At 37.2% G+C, this 17948-nt stretch overlaps 1 protein-coding gene across 4 annotated transcripts in view; it reads left to right on the plus strand.

The window, feature by feature from the left end:
* Positions 1-17948, plus strand: part of spegb (striated muscle enriched protein kinase b) — a 95814-nt gene that overhangs the window by 15718 nt on the left and 62148 nt on the right. For 2 of the 4 annotated variants that reach the window (XM_048194386.1, XM_048194387.1), the window contains exon 1: positions 12674-14393. The exons of 1 other annotated variant lie outside the window; for it this stretch is intronic. In XM_048194386.1, coding sequence (XP_048050343.1) covers positions 14361-14393 — 33 coding nt within the window. In that variant the 5' untranslated portion in view covers positions 12674-14360. Of the gene's footprint in view, positions 1-12673; positions 14394-17948 lie in introns of those variants that run through there. One more of the 4 variants, XM_048194388.1, reaches the window with a different exon arrangement.

Raw genomic sequence — 17948 nt, forward strand, 5'->3', positions numbered from 1 at the left:
CTGTTGCAATGGTTGTGTCCTCTAACAACTTAACCTTCAGTTTGACAGTTTATAATCTAGGATGCCTAGGAAGTTTTTTTCCTCTAAACTCCATGTGGTGACACATGAATATTACTTGTACTAAGTCTAGGGCAGTAAAAACAGCTAGATTTTGTTGTCATAGTTACAAAGATGTTTTTAAAAAGTTGTGTTAAGGGGATAGTTCACCTAAAAAAAATTCCATACAATGATAGTCATTAAGTCAAGTCAAGTCACCTTTATTTATATAGCGCTTTTTACAATGTAGATTGTGTCAAAGCAGCTTTACATTGATAACTGGTACATAATTTTTGCTGCACAGCAGCTCTTAAAGAATAGTGTCAATGCAGGCAGATCAAAGCACTGTTGAATAAATGTCAAGAATGCTGTTGAATGTCAAATGTCAAGTGTCCCCAACTAAGCAAGCCAAAGGCGACAGCGGCACGGAACCCAAACTCCAACAGGTGACATCAGGTGGCAAACAAGTGGCAAATAGGTGTTAAAATGGAGAAAAAAAAAACAAAAAAAAACTTTGGGAGAAACCAGGCTTAGTCAGGGGGCCAGTTCTCCTCTGGCAAACAGTGCTTTGTTACGATTCAGGTTGCTATCATAAGTCTGATAGGATCGCAACAATCAAAGTATTTATTTCAGTTCCATCCAGTTGAGGATCGTAAAAAAATATTAAGGTCCAAAAAATATTGGGCACCATTGACTTTCATTATATGGATTTTTTTGGGTGACCTATTACTTTAAGTATAGTTTCATGGCCAGTAAATCTTCTTAGTTAACCACAATCAGCAGCTGTGACAAAAATACACTGTTTGTGGGTACTTTAGAGCAACTACCCAATCATCATCATCATCCAAAATGACTGTGGACTCCGACTTGCTTGTTGTAAAGGAAAACCATCCACTATCACCACACCATTTCCTTTGCACTCAGCACATTAACCTCCCAGCTTCAGTTACTGTAAGGGATGATTAAGTCAGATTTGCTTCGATCATTTTTTTTTTTTTTTGCAGAGTGTCTGCGAGGCACAAGCAGGCTGAGAGAGAACCATCTGCTGTGGTTTGCTGCCATTCTGCAGTGGAGAACAGGATCTTTGTCTCCATGGTGCTTTATTCCGTTGTTCGTTTGAGATATTTGTCAGTGTAAGCGTCAACACCCTCACATGATATTTTCCTTTTCTTTTTTCCCCCCTCCCCAAATCTCACAGACTTGAAAAAAGCACATCATTTACAAAATACTAGCATTGTATTACAACCACACTGATAATGCAGTTGAGAGGTTGAAAAGTAAGAGGAATGTAAAATGTAGGTAGAAAAGGGAAAATATTTTATATTATAAAATATTAAGAAGTACAAGAATTTTTTCTTGTAGCACAGTGGTACAAATTCCCCTACGCACCTGACTGGGGCAGTTGTAGCCGAATGGTTAGAGAGTCGGACTTGTAGCCCGAAGGTCGTGGGTTCAAGTCTCAGTACCGGCAGGGAATTTAGGTGGGGTGAGTGAATGAACAAGGAAGCAAGGAATGGAGCCCCCAATCGCTCCCTGGGTGCTGCAGCAAAAATGGCTGCCCACTGCTCCAGGTGTGTGTGTTTTCACCACTCGAATGGGTGAAATGCAGAGCACAAATTCCGAGTATGGGACACTGCTAAATATGATTTTCTTACTTAGATTTTTTGTCCCGTTTCTAGTCCAAATATGTACAAATTCTTAAATCAAGACGCATTTTCTAGACAAGTAAAAATTCTTGTTTTCAGAAAAAATAAGTCAAAATTAAGTGAGTTTTTCCTTAAAGGTGCCATCGAATTGAAAATTGAATTTACCTCAGCATAGTTGAATAACAAGAGTTCAAACACCAGAGTTCTCAAACACCATTGTTTCCTCCTTCTTATATAAATCTCATTTGTTTAAAAGACGTCTGAAGAACAGGCAAATCTCAACATAACACCGACTGTTACGTAACAGTCGGGATCATTAATATGTACGCCCCCAATATTTGCATATGCCAGCTCATGATCGAGGCATTACACAAGGGCAGGCAGTATTAACGTCTGGATCTGTGCACAGCTGAATCAACAGACTAGGTAAGCAAGCAAGAACAATAGCGAAAAATGGCAGATGGAGCAATAATAACTGACATGATCCATGATAACATGATATTTTTAGGGATATTTGTAAATTGTCTTTCTAAATGTTTCGTTAGCATGTTGCTAATGTACTGTTAAATGTGGTTAAAGTTACCATCGTTTCTTACTGTATTCACGGAGACAAGAGCCGTCGCTATTTTCATTTTTTAAACACTTGCAGTCTGTATAATGCATAAACACAACTTCATTCTTTATAAATCTTTCCAACAGTGTAGCATTAGCTGTTAGCCATGGAGCATACTATCAAACTCATTCAGAATCAAATGTAAACATCCAAATAAATGCCATACTTACGCGATTAGACATGCTGCATGACGAACACTTTGTAAAGATCCATTTTGAGGGTTATGTTAGCTGTGTGAACTTTGTTTATGCAGTGATAGAGTCGAGAGCTCAGGAGGGGGGCGGAGAGCGCGCGATTTAAAGGGGCCGCAGCATGAATCGGCGCATTTCTAACTATGCCTCAAAATAGGCAGTTCAAAAAATTAATAAAAAAAAAATCTGTTGTATTTTGAGCTGCAACTTCAAAGACACATTCAGGGGACACCTTAGACTTATATTACATCTTGTAAAAAAATGTTCGATGGCACCTTTAAAACAAGCAAAATAATCTGCCAATGGGGTAAGCAAAATAATCATAATTTAAACCGAAAACAAGACAATAAGTTTTCTTGTCTAGAAAATGCATCTTGATTTAAGAATTTTTACATATTTGGACTAGAAACAAGACAAAAAAATCTAAGTAAGAAAAGCATATTTTGCAGTGCATTCTTGGCTACACATCACGTCACTTTCACTTAAGTTAAACCAGGTGTCCCCGACATCATGTTATCCTCAGGTGAGTCCCACTCTGACCCCTGATGCCTAAGTATAGATACTCTGACCGCATTGGAAAACTCAGATGTCTAAGAATTATATTCTGACCGCATAAGATGCCTAAGAGTCATAGCTACCTGACTGCATCGGTAATTCCAGATGCCTAAGAGCTTCACTCTGAGTCTGACTATGTCTCGCCCCCTATGAACACTATCACTTGGGAATAATGTCTCTAGTGCTCCACTAACCTGACAGACTCCAGACAATGCCTTTGAATATGCTTTAATCACAGGGAGGAGGATCTTGTATCAATCGCAGAGTATCCCACCTGCAAAAAGAATACCGCAGTTTATATAGAATAGGTACATATCAAAGTAACATGACTCATTACATCACTCTTCTCGAATATGATTGGTTCTACATATGTGCAAATTCACCCCTCCACTCCCCCTCCCCAGTTACTGGCAAAGCAAATTTGTTTTTTTGATTACTTCAGCTCATTACTCAAGTCATGGGGTTATTATATTTAGTTTGCCGTCTAGCCATGTCCATATGTTTCTGTTATTTCAACACACTAACTTTGGCTAAAGTGTTGGTATATTTTGTTAAGCCTGCAAGAAAAAGAAATGTTAGTTATGATTAATTAAACAATTCTTTTACAGCACCAAATCAGCATATTAGAATGATTTCTGATTGATCATGTGACACTGAAGACTGGGGTAATGATGCTAAAAATTCACTTTTGCCATTGCAGGAATAAATTACATTTATTTTTAATCAATTTTTTATTGTTGTTTTGATATCGTTTTAACATACAAAATGATGAAGACAAACAATCAGCCATTACAACAGTAAGCAAAAATCAAAATAACAGTGAAAAAATATAAAATAAAATAAATCAATAAAAAATATATATATAATAAATAATATATATATATGGACAGTTACACTGAAGAGTAAATGACACAGATACAGAAAACAAATATTTGAGACATAATATGATTTAAAATATACGCAAGACTATACATGTACTACAGATTATGTAAAAGAAATATATCCATACAAAAATCTTGACATTCAAACCAGCCTGAAAGTCGAACTGTGAGCTTCTCCAAAGTTTGGGCCCAGAGTCTAATGGTGTCAAGAATAAATTACATTTTAAAATATATTAAAGGGTTAGTTCACCCAAAAATGAAAATTCTGTCATTTATTACTCACCCTCATGCCGTTCCACACCCGTAAGACCTTCGTTAATCTTTGGAACGCAAATTAAGATATTTTAGTTGAAATCCGATGGCTCTGTGAGGCCTTCATAGCCAGCAATGTCACTGAACCTCTCAAGATCCATTAATGTACTAAAAACATATTTAAATCAGTTCATGTGAGTACAGTTGTTCAATATTAATATTATAAAGCGACGAGAATATTTTTGGTGCACCAAAAAAACTAAATAACGACTTATATAGTGATGGCAGATTTCAAAACACTGCTTCATGAAGCTTCGGAGCATAATGAATCAGCTTGTCAAATCAGCGGTTCGGAGCACCAAAGTCACGTGATTTCAGCAGTTTGGCGGTTTGACACGCGATCTGAATCATGATTCGACACACTGATTCATAACATTCCAAAGCTTCCTGAAGCAGTGTTTTGAAATCGGCCATCATTAAATAAGTCGTTATATTGTTTTTTTGGCGCACCAAAAATATTCTTGTCGCTTTATAATATTAATATTGAACCACTGTACTCACATGAACCGATTTAAATATGTTTTTAGTACATTAATGGATCTTGAGAGAGGAAATGTCATTGCTGGCTATGCAGGCCCCACTGAGCCATCGGATGTCAACAAAAATATCTTAATTTGTGTTCTGAAGATTAACGAAGGTCTTACGGGTGTGGAACAGCACGAGGGTGAATAATAAATTACATTTTTTTTCATTTTTGGGTGAACTAACCCTTTAAAATAGAAAAAAGTAAATTGTTGTAATATTTCACATTATTAAATGTTTTACTGTATTTTTGAAATCAAATAATGCAGTCTTTGTGACATAAGAGACTTCTTTCAAAAATATTAAAATATCTTCATTCAGGACCATGGTACATATCAGATTGCAATATATATCCAATATCATGGTACTACCACAGTAGTAATGCCTTTTGACTGTTATTTCACCCCAGTTACATTCTGACTCTTCTTGCAGCCTGGCATGTTGCAAATAAATTTGTGTTCAGAGAGGCAGAAGGCTTTTTATCTGCAGATTGTGTGTGTATGGAATTAATAAAGACATGATTATGTCTGGCTCCATCCTTCATTAGACCAGGTTAAAGGAAAATTGTCATCATTTACACACCCTCAAGTCATTCCAGCCCAGGTATTATTCTCTTTCTTCTCTGAAACTCAAAAGAAGGCAGAGTGTCTGAGCTACTGTTTTATCCATTCATGCCTATTCAGACTGATGGAGCACATGCCCACCCAGATGCTTCTGAACAATTCATTTTGTTTCACAAAACTAAGATGAGTAAATCATTTTTTCAATATTATTATTTTAGCCTGATCTTCCTGTTTGTCACTCCCATCACAAGAACACACGTAAATGCACTGCAGAAGTGCCCAGGCCCTGTGATTTATGTGACTTGTTCTTGTTAAATAGAGTCGTTTTGTTTATTACACTGTGCGTGTAGGGCTTCTGGAATTGCTCCACATTTCATTAGATGGTCCCCCGGGGAGAGGGGAATAGGAGGCCCTGCTGATCTAACCGTGGATGTGCAGTGGGTACTTGGTCCTGACTCCTGGAGGACGACTCACTGCTTGCTTTAATCACTTTTACATAACTCTGACTTGGTATAGTGTGCCATTCACATTAAGATAGGAAGCCATTATTTCACTGCCCGCTGGGCGATTGCAGCTATGAGTGAAGAGGTTGCAAGACAGCCTGTCTGATAATCAAAGTGGCTGTTCTTTGAAAGTGCTAAAATGAGTCATCCTGGAAAACAAACTGGAACGAGATGCAATCACACTACAGTTCTGCCTCCCTTTGGTTCAATGTCACAGTGTTTATTCAGGGGATCCTCATAAGAGCAGTGATGTTAAGCTAATTCTGTGAGGTTTTGTCTTATTTACTTTCACTATACCATTCAAAAATTTGGAGTCTCTAAGATTTTTTGTTTTGTTTTTGAAAATCTCTTATGCAAGATTGCATTTATTTGACCAGAAAAATCTGTAATATTGTGAAATAGGGCTGCATGATATATTGTTTTAGCACTGAAATCGCGATGTGCGCATCCGCGGTAGTCACATCACAGGATGTGCGATGTCAAGTATAGGGATGGTTAATCCGTACGCACCAGACACAACAGGTTCAAAACGCATGTTATTCTCGGCTTAATTGCAAAGTTTGACCATCATACAATGAAAGTTTATCATTTGGACATGTTTTAGGTCCTGTCAGTTTAAACATTCAAGCGATTTTAAACCATTTGAGCACATGAAGATTCAAATTCGAAACTGCGGCTATTTTCTGTGGGCACTCGCTTGCGCATACACACACACTAAGCGGACACATACATGTAAAAAATATTGTCAACATGCACATAAAACATCAAGTACCCTTGTAAACACAGTTGATTATGGCTTAAGTGAACTAAACAATTGAGAAAGAAAACCGTGTAAAGCCCGGAACACACCAAGCCGACGATCGGCAGTCGGGCAGCCGACTAAGTTTCCTCAGTGCGTTCCATAACGTCGCCTGAAGTTGGTCCTTGTCGGCTTTTTTTCGGCCGATTCGACATGTTGAATCACCGTCGGGCCGTCGGCGAAAGAGAGAACTCTGATTGACTGTTTAGTTTAGCAAACCAGTCAGTTCACGAGAATATAAGCAAAAGTATGAAAGCAAGCAATTAAGTCATGACGGCACAGACAGAAGGTTGTTCTAATTTTTTGTCATCTTTCTTGAGCACTCGAATGCACAAATATTTTCATAATAACATGAGCGGAGTGAAAAAAAAAAAACATGATTGGTATGATTGATATTCAAAATGATAAGCAAGTGCTGCTTTGTTTATGGTTTGTATACATGCAGTCTAAGTTTCGCTTTCCATTTTTGAATGACGAATATAGACAAATATATTATGCACGTGTTAGTTGACAGTCGGCTCGTTGTGTTCAAGCACATATTTTTTTTCCCCGACGCAGCCATCAACACCGTCTGCTTTTGTTGCCGCTAGTCGGGTTGGTGTGTCCCGGCCTTAACAGTATTTTGGATCCACACATTTGCTCTTAAAGTGACAGCAGCCTAATATTCCTGCTGCTTTCTGTGTTGTGAATGTTAATCAAACAACAAAAGACAAAGAGAAAAATCACTTTCAATTTTAACACAGATTATATTTAATTTATACAGTGAAGACTATGCAGTGTTATTTTGATTATTCATTTGATTTATTCAATTTCTGTACCTGAATACTGTTAGACTTACCTCAAAAATATAAAGCACTAGTTATTTCATTTGTATCTTTGTTCTATTTATCTATGCTTGTAATTTGTTTCGTTATTTTCTATGCATATTCACTCACCTACAAAATCACCCCAAGAATGATTAATTTTTTCCAAAGCTTCTTTTCTCAAACTTTTGAATGGTAATGCTTATTGTGTAAAAAAAAAAAAAAAAAAAAAAACTTGTTTATAAATAATTGACTTAGATTGACAATTTTTTTTTTAGTCTAGTAAATGTGTGTAATCTAACACATTTTTGGAACTAAGTCAGCTGTGTGTGACCTAAATCGGAACAGTTGGCATTCAGCACCATGATTCATGTCTCGGCTAGCGTCAGTGAGGTATGTGGGAGTTTTACAGGTGAAAACAACACACGTGTGTGTTAGCTGTGTGACACCAGGAGGAACAGAGCTGAGCCTTATAATTGTTCTTAAGACCGATCGATGAGATCCATGAAACAAGGAAAAGAGAGAGCTGTAGTGGTCCCTCAGATATTGACCACTGTCTGTCAGAAAGAGAGCGAGGGCTGAAGAGATGGATAAATAGAGAGACAGAAGAAAGAGACACAGAAAATGTGTTTAGAATGAGATTAGGTCAATTGGCAGTCTAGTTTGTAACAATGCTGTTCACATCACAGCACACATCTGAGAAAAACAGTTTGAAAGTCAACATGAAATGCCATTCTAATGCTGCGTCCCAATTCGCATACTATCCGTCCTAAATAGTATTCGAAATAAGAATTAGTATGTCCCAAATCGTAGTATGTTGAAATGAGTATTCCAAAGATACCCGGATGGTCTACTTTTTCCGGTTAGTATTCGAAGTGCAGATCCGTGCACACTTCTAACGGCTAATATTGCCCATAACACATTGCGCTGTGGACGATGATTACGAATAAAAGTGTTCAAAAACTACAAACATGACGGATGTGCAAGACCGACGGTTAAGCAGAGCGGTTAAGATAAAGGGGCTTGAATGATTAATAATCAGTATCTAACGTGAAGAAAAGATATTTATTAAACGTTATCCACATTTTATTTCATCTGCAACAGCATTGTGAACTTTTATAACGATGCGTTTGGTCATTAACTTTTAAATGCATCATTATGCAAAGATGAGGAGAGTTCTCTGCATGAAAGACCCATGACTGGCAGATCAACGTGCGACTACATTTCTCTCCGAAACAGTAGGAAATTAAATTTAATTGAATGTGGAGGATTTTAACTGTGACAAGATGATTGACAGGGTAGTTTAAACAGTTACAGGTTGCGTAACTAAGTGACAGAACGTCCGTTAAAGACGCAATTATGATGAGGTAGTATGTCCAAAGCTTGCATACTCTTCTGCTACGCACTCAAAAGTATGTACTTTTTCTTTACAAAAACAGTACATACTTTTATAAGTAGGCGAATTGGGATGCAGCATAAATTTGACTGATACTGATAAACAAATCTCTATTTTGATTTTATTCAATTTGTTAACATTAGTAAATGCCTCAGGTATCATGAACCAACTGTGAGCAACATTATTTAACAGTATTTATTAATCTTGGTTAATGTTGGTTTATACTATTGTTCATTGTTAATTCTTATCCATTAATTTGTATTAACGTTTATTTATAAAACTTGAAATGTTACAAATGTTAAATTATAACTTTTGGTATAATTTTTTTTTTTGGCCAGTAATGTTTTGAAATGCATCTCTTATGCTCACCAAGGCTGCATTTATTTGAACAAAAAAAAAAGAAAAACATGTTGGAAAAACCAATGATGGTGTAGTTAATCTAACTGTTACATGCACAATTTGATATACAATATTGGCTAATATAGAGAAATAATAATAATAAAAAATCTAATATTGCATCCCCAATGCTTACCCATTAAACTTTTATTAACTGGTGTATTTTGCATGAAACAGGGACATTTATACATCAGGATTTGTTTGATGTCATGAAGTGGGTGTTTAAAATGGGAAGAAAAATAAGAGGGATTTGTGATATCAGATGAAAATGAATGTTGTTTGAGGCAGTTTGATAAGGAATGTGCCTTGTGAATATAAAGAGGGTCAGTTTTGACTTCATTTTAACTTAAAACAGAAGAATTATATGTTTCATGACTGATCAACTATACTAATAATCATTAAGGTGGTTATAAACAAATCAAGTAGTTTTTCAGTGATTTGTGCATTATCAGTACCTTTTATATGTAGATAATGTGTTTTTGTGCACCAAATTCTCTTCTAGTCTGTTTGTAATTGTATGCATGTTGGCTTGACATGCAATGCATTAGAACAAAAGAGACCCAGGTGTGGACAACACCACAGAAATGAAGGAAAGCAACCATTCACCTGGGTCATTTTAGACACAAACAGTGACAGCTAATTAGAATGAATAAGAGAATGTTTCAGGTGTCTGGCTCTCTCACAACCCCCTTGATGTTCTGCCTCAGCAGGCATCGGCCTGTATAATGAGAGCACTTTGGCTATGAAAAATGGCAATCCATTTCAGTGGCCACGTCACAGACCACAATCTGTTTCTCAATGTATTTTTGAGTGAGTTTTTGTTGTACAACATGCACTTTGCTGCTGTATTGGTAGTACAGTTATGGATCGCGTGCTTTCGTGAAATTAAAGAGCTCAAAATCAATGTGCCTCCCCCTTTGCTAACATCGCAGGTGCAAGACTCTATAATTCATGATTTCATTATGCAAATCTAAAGCTGCACATGATTGCCTCAGTCTTCTCATTAAAGATATTTGATTTCTGTCCAAGGGATTCAAATTCGAATAAACCTTTTAATAAACTTAAATACATCAATTACTTTGAACTATTGGAGAGGGAAATGGGAGGATTGAGTTGACATCTTAAGCTCGGGCTCTGCTGCATGACGATATACATACATGCATGACAGCAGTATGTGTTTTGATATATCATTTAGACCGTGGTAGATATATTCCTGCAGCTATTAGTTGGAAGGACTGCTTTACGGTACTTACAGGTCAAATGAATGACGAAATGTGGAATAATGTCAAATACAGACTATGACATGTCCCAACCAAGTCAAGATCAGGACTGAGTTGCTGTGTAAGCTGCTTTTCTATCTTTATTTATTTTATTTAGTAAATAGTGTAGGGTAAGTTTGCATAGAGGCTAGCTTGTTGTTCAATGTCAGTGATATGTTAAACTAGCATGCTGAACAGTTGCTGCAAAATGTAAGTGTATAAAAAAGATGTAAACAGAAAATTTTAAGGAGTTATTGCTTTGGGGTTCTAGTTGGGCTCAATTCATTGGGTGTACCATATTGTTATTGGGTATTATCGTGACAGGGTAAGTTAGAAGCACGACTGAAAATATTCGTTAAGGTGCAATCACATTACTGAAACTTCATTGGCAAATTGTCTTTTGTCTTGTCAATAGTAGCAATGTATGAAACCGCTCACACAGAAGTAGGGATGTCACGATTCCTCGATTTAAATTCGAGTACTTGATTTTAATAAATCCTTGATTACAATTTACCCTTGTCGAGTAACTGGCAAAATATCGGAAGTGATGCATTCCACAGACGAGAATCCATGAACTGCATTATTAGACCATTTTCTGCACGATGTGTAAAAACCATTTAAACCATGCTATAGAATAGTGCTACTGTGAATTCACAAAGGCTGCGTGTCAATTAAATAAATATATGCCGTGCGGGTTTAATATAAATGCTATTTAATTATTTACATGCCGAGTAGGTTGCGTGCGTATCAGAGATGCTCCGTTCACAGTAAATGCTGCTTTACACAAACTGTTATCATTTGTGTGGAGCGCTCTCAAACTCCATATCTGCAAATGCTATGAGTTTGGGTTGCTTATAAAGTTCATCTGGGAACACAGTGTGCGCCATTTCATCAGATTTGTAAGGTAAATCATTTATAAACCTACGCCAAAACAGGAGAATACGTCAATATGTGGCCAAATATTAAAGATTAAGTAAACACTTGAATTAAATGTCGTTTGGCCAATATTAATCAAGGATTTGATCTGCTGTAAAGTGTAACAACAACAGGCTGTTGGCGCCCTCTGCAGGCATTTGTTATAATACATAATGTCACGGAATGCACAGACAAGATGTAGGGATCCAAGCGCAGCTTTATTATAGGGAAATCCAAGGTCGTAAATCCAATAACAGGCAAGGGTCAAACTCCACGTAAACAGTCTACAAAAAGCCAGGAATACAAAAGTGCATGTAACAATATACAACGAACCACAAACAAAGGCAGAAACAACTGAGTATAAATAGACGGACATTAATGAACAAACACAAAACAGCTGAGTGCAATGAAAAGAGGATAATGAGTCCAGGAGGTGAATTATGGGTGATGTAGTCTAAAGCCGAGTTCAGACTGCACGATTTTCAAAGCAGTCGGGTCACTGTTCTTTTTACACTGCATGACTATCTTGGCCAGCATTCAGTCGCTGCTGTGTTCAAAATGCACGATGGATCGGCGACAGAAGGTTTCACACTGCATGATAGGAAGAATCGCCGACAACTGTCTGGCACACAAACTACGTTTCACAACCAAAAACACGCGAGATGTGACAAGGAAACAACGCGATATCACGCGTGCAAGACCGGAGTTATTATTATTATTATTATTAAAAACGGTAGCCCGCAAGAAGCTTGCAATACGAATTACCTGTGCGCTGATTTGCAGCGAAAACAAGAAAAAGAAAAGAAGAATATGGAGGAGGAAACGGTTGAGGAGACTGTGGATTGTGTGTTCTGCAATGAGAGTTGGAGGTAAATAAATAACTTTTCAATGTGCTGCTGTTGATGGTCAAGCAAATGTTTGTGCTTTGGTTCTGTTTGATAGAATTGTAATGTTTATGTGAATGAAGCCATGCTTGCTGATGTTGTGGTCTATAACTCCTCCCCGAACTCCCCGCTGCTCTGTATCTTGCTCTCTCATTGGCTGTCGGTCATCGCCGATGTAGTTTCCAGTCAGAACACTTTTCACACAGCAGGATTTTGAATCGCAGACAGGTCCAGATATTTAGCATGCCAAATATCTCACGGGTGTCGGCGATTCTCTCAGATTGCGTCTTTGCTCATTCACACTGCGTGATTGTCACTCACGTGAACGAGCACCGATTTGCCTGTGATTTCGGGCATTTGTCGGCGATTTCTCAAAAAAAAAAAATCGGGGCTAAAATCGTGCAGTCTGAACTCGGCTTAAGGTGAACAAAAGTCCATGTTGGAGTGCCCTCTGGTGGCTAAACAGGGCACTCCAACTCATGATCATGACACATAATGTGCATAAGATGATTGTTTAAACAGTGTTGTTCTATAAAACCATATGATTACTTGCTTTTGATATTTTATTTGAACCAAATATTAATGCCTCATTGTTATTATATAAGTCATTTTTAAAGGCTTAGGTCTTTGCCTAGGTCTATTTTTCTTACCACAAAAAATATCTGATTACTCGATTAATCATCAAAATATTCGACCGATTACTCGATTACCAAAATAATCATTAGTCACAGCCCTACACAGAAGTCACTTTCAGCAAGTTTCTGATGGTCAACGCGGCAAATCCGTGTGACCAACTTGAACCCATTGGGAAATCTATGTGGGGAAATCTTTCATGCAAAATTCCAAATCGTGTGGATTCCTATTAAAATGACTGGATATCGTCTGCAAAAATTTGCAGAACAATGGTAAATGTGACCGCGGCTTTAGTCTCAAGAAGAATCAGAGTTTGCATTGTTTACCATTTCCAATCGAAGATTCAGTTGACTTTCTTTATATTTTTTATCTTTTTGGATCATTTTTTTTTGGTATACCTTCAACAAAAAGAACTATAATTTGATATTTACTGTGATATGTCATGCAATGAGTAACTTTATAAGATTTTGTTCATGCCACCAACCTCTACCTTGGGGATAAAGAAGGCAAGGAGACAAAAATGTTAAAATTATTTTTTAAATGTGCCAATGGTGGGTTGCAAAAAAGCAGCATCGACTGGAGGCTGCTCTGACGTCATGGGCATTGATCCTGAATATGAAACGAAGGCAGTGGGTGAGGAGACTCCCGACTGGAGCTGCTGCTGGGCAGGAGAGGCGCGTTCAGCCTTGGTGCACAACAGAACGAGAAAAGTGAGGGGGGACAAAGGGGGGGGGGGGAGCAAAACGAGATATGAAAAAGGATTTGCCAACTGGCATCCCCCAGTGCAAGACTCAATAGGACTGACTCATTCTCTCTCTCTCACTCGTTCTGTCTGTTTTTCCTTTCCTCTCTCTCTCTTTTTGTCTTCTTTCCTCCCTTCCCCCGAAACGGTGCAGGCTAGTGGTTTCTCTCCCTTTCTCTCTCTTGCTCGCTCGCTCTCTGCTTACCTCTCCACACACACAATATTTTGCTCGCTGCTGCTGGCTGGGTTTATTATTCTGCGCTCTTATTGGTCAACACGACGTTTTAGAGCCAGCTCTGATTATTTGCCTCTGGGAATCCTAAAGCACTGAGGGGGTGCTGTCTGCTAAGGTTCATTTTTCTCAAATGTTTTTTTATTCTAGTATTAGTTCGAGCTGCTGCCTAAACCGAAACAACAACAGCGCAATATCTGCAGCGGAACAACTTTATAATACAAAATTGAGTTTTTAGGGAGTATGCTCAGAAAAATCAAGTTTTTGAGAAAGAACTTTTGTTCTCAGAGAAATTACAGCAGGTGAATTGCCAGTCAGTTTCCTTTCTTAAGTGGCTTTTTCAGCAGTACAAGCTGGATTCTGATCATGCTACCGATACGATCAGGTCACCACCGGGTCTGACCGTGAATCCCCAGCTCCCAGAGAACGTCACTCCCACCTCGGTTAAACGCAACAAAAGACCAGGATTACTCCAAGCCATGAAGAAAATCTGGTCCAAGAAACGCTTTCAGGTGAGTTGTTGCATGCCTTATTTGTCTTGCCTTGCATGTTGACTCATAACTGACTTGGAGTTTGAGTTTGACCCATATGTGTGGGTTTTGTCATTCAGTGAGCTCCGTCTGAGGAAGGCTTGACCCAATTCCCTCCTTTAGGGCTGTTAGCGCTCATTCGCACTCCTGCGCCCCACCCTTTTCTTGTAAACAAACGGCACCCATCTGGCTAATTGCATGAGGATGATTACAGCTGAATAGGTGAATGTCCACGGCTCATCATATTCTGATGCATTCTGGGTTACTCTAGGAATCAGACAAGGATGACAGCCCCTGGGTAGTTTGCTGTCATTTTTTTAAGGGGTTCTCATTGGGTTGGAAATCCAAGATGTTGTTTATAATAGAAAAGTTTTATATTGGAACCAGCATTGGATATGTCATGACTCATTTTGTTAAAATTTGCACCTCTACAGAAAACATATGGCAAGTCAGCATGTAGGTTGTTTTCTTATCCAAGTGCAATAAAACAGAAATGCTTGTAGCAGCAACTGATTTTCCCCTGATGCATATTTCTAGGGATCTGTAGGATCATAAATTTGACTACCTCACTCTTCACTGCATTAACAGAGAGATTTTTTTTTACATCAAAACTTAGATTTCTACTATTTTATTTACTACATTCAATACTGCTGCCAAACAGAATCACATCAGCAGGCTGTTATTGCACTACAGAACTAGATGTCTGTTGAAATTCTACTCCCAAAGCATTGCTATTCGATTGCTAAGGTGCTTTTAATGTGTTGCTAGGTGGTTGCTAGGGGCTACTTGCCAAAAGAGCTCACCTTCACAAATCTCTGATATTCTGTTCCCTTATTGTCTGTCAGATTAAAAAAAATTAACCCTCATGTTATTCCAATAATGCATTCTTCTGTGAAACACAAAAGAAGATATTCATAATTTCTTTTAATCATTGGGGTCCAGTGTTCTTTGAACTCCATTGTTTTTTGTAGAAAAATATATACATACAGTTTTGAACAATATTAAGGTGGGTAAATGGGTGAACTATCCCTTTAATTTTTGGGTGAACTATCCCTTTAAATAGTAAAATGTCATATTTAGGTTCGTTTGGCTTAGCAAACACCACAAATGATTGATAATTTCTCTATATATAGACTGTCAGGTCAAAATGCGAACCTTGTCCCCCTCCCTGGTTGGCACATAAAGTGAAAATGAGCAATCTGCACACCATCATTTTGCCATTGGCTGTAAGTACAGGAGAGTGACCTTTTGACAATATGTCATTGTGACATTTTACAGGTGAGAGCAGGACGAGCTTTTACCTCTTCTTCTCAGGGTGATAGGAATTCTTGTGAAGATGAAAGGAAAAGTGGGTGTGAAGGAGAGGAGAGGGGGATGGGTGAAAGAAAAAGATAATTGGATCTTAGTCTGCAGACGGAGACAAGCGGGTGGATGGGGCAGAGATGTAGCTTAGAGACCAGACGGAGACCAAACAGGTGGCTGAGTCATAGTTTCAGATGTAGGCTAAATGGTAGTTTCATTTTCTATCCTGTCATGTGAATAATATGTAATTATTTCATCCCCTCATTTGATGTGTTTTAGGGAGACGGCATATCCCATTGCTGCTAGTAAAAGAACTAAAGATAGCTAGATTCACATTTCCTGAAGGATATACCAGTGCTTGCGAGGCATCAAAAGACGCTTAGGTGGTAGGTTTTGTTTTTTTTGGAAATAAGACTGCAACACTTTGCCATCATTATGACACTCGGCAGCACGCATCTTGTTTGCTGTATGCTGCACATAAGATTCAAAATACAGGCTGTTTTCATAACTTGAAAAAGTCTGTTTTTGCAGTCAGTGTATGGAGGTGTGAAGGCACGTCTGAATTCAGTATTTGCATAGTCTTGTTGACTAAGATTTTTTTTGCTAAAACCATAGATGTTTCCTTCACTACGTGGTATCTCACAATCATGTGCAAATGGTTTGGCTCTTGGTGGAAAGAAAACAATTGTGTCTGATTGTGCGAACAATGCCAGTTTATCGATTCAATTTCTATTAAGTAATAAGCATTTTAGTCACTTAAATATTGGCTTGGTTTTCTCTAAAACCCATTTGAATTTGTTCTAGACCATTAGCCATGGCGTTATGCCTCAGAAGCCTGCCTGAAATCAGTTTTCTTAAAAGGTGCCTTGGTCCCACTTTATATTAAGTGGCCTTAACTACTATGTACTTAAATTTAAATTAATTATTTGATACAATGCACTTATTGTGTACATACATGTCTTTACATTGTACTTATATTTTAAAAACACCTGCATGTAATTACATCTGTAATTAATTTCTGTAATTACATTTATAATTACACTGTTGACCCATCCCTTACACTCCTACCCTTAAACCTACCCATACCACCAAAGCTTTCCCTAACCTTACCCGTATCCCACCTCAATAGCGGCAATAGTGCAATTCAATTCAATCTGCAATTCAATATGATCCCAATAAGTTCATTGTACTTATTTTTTTATGTAAGTACATAGTAGTTAAGGCTACTTCATATAAAGTGGGACCGGTGCTTTCATACAAAAATGCTGCCCATAAATTGACTGACTGGATACAGAGGCAGCAAGGCAGTTGCATTTAGTCATAGTCATTATGCAGTGTAAAGGTGGCTATAAATTATTAAATGTATGCAAGAAAGGAATGTATCCAATTGTCAATCACAATTTGGTGTACAAACACAGATAAAAGACCAATTGCTGACGGTTATTTTGCTTAACATTCTTTATATCTTGAATTTTTAGTCTTAAAATTAACATTTTTGGTAAAAAAATTTTTACACGGTCCTTGTTACATATATTACATATAATTACTATAGTAATAACTATAAATTATGCATAAATACATGCAACTAACCCTATAGTAAGTAACTAACCTATAGTAAGTACATGTAGTTAATTAACCCTATTTCAATCAAATGATTGTACTATATTTTAGTTCAATAATGTTTTTTATTTAATATTTTGTATTCTTAAGGGATTTTATGGTACTAAATTATGCAGTAGTTATAATCCATTTATTCACATTTTGATCATGGACCTGAAAATGAAATTTCCAACTTAAACTGTCAAAAATCTTGAATGCTTTGGAGCACAGACTTAAGTTTGGTCTCTTTTTAAAGATGAAACTTGGCAGATTATTACTGAAAAAAATAAAATAAAATAAATTATATATATATATATATATATATATATATATATATATATATATATATATATATATATATATATATATTCATATGAAATGTATATATTCCAAAACACCTTTTACTCTAAAACTGTGAGAAAACCAAAGCCATAAATCTAAACAAGCTTTGTTCCAAATTTGAGATTGATATCTCAAAAAACAAGCTTTTAGTAAGAATTTGTTTGTGCGCAGTACCAAACGATTTCAGTAGAATTCATCTCCCATTCATTTCCAATGTGGTCATTTTTGACCAAAATTTTTTTTCAGGACCATTTAAAGGGTTAGTTCACCCAAAAAAAATAAAATAATGTCATT

The sequence above is a fragment of the Megalobrama amblycephala genome, linkage group LG6, assembly GCF_018812025.1.
Source record: "Megalobrama amblycephala isolate DHTTF-2021 linkage group LG6, ASM1881202v1, whole genome shotgun sequence".
Classification (NCBI taxonomy): Eukaryota; Metazoa; Chordata; class Actinopteri; order Cypriniformes; family Xenocyprididae; genus Megalobrama; species Megalobrama amblycephala.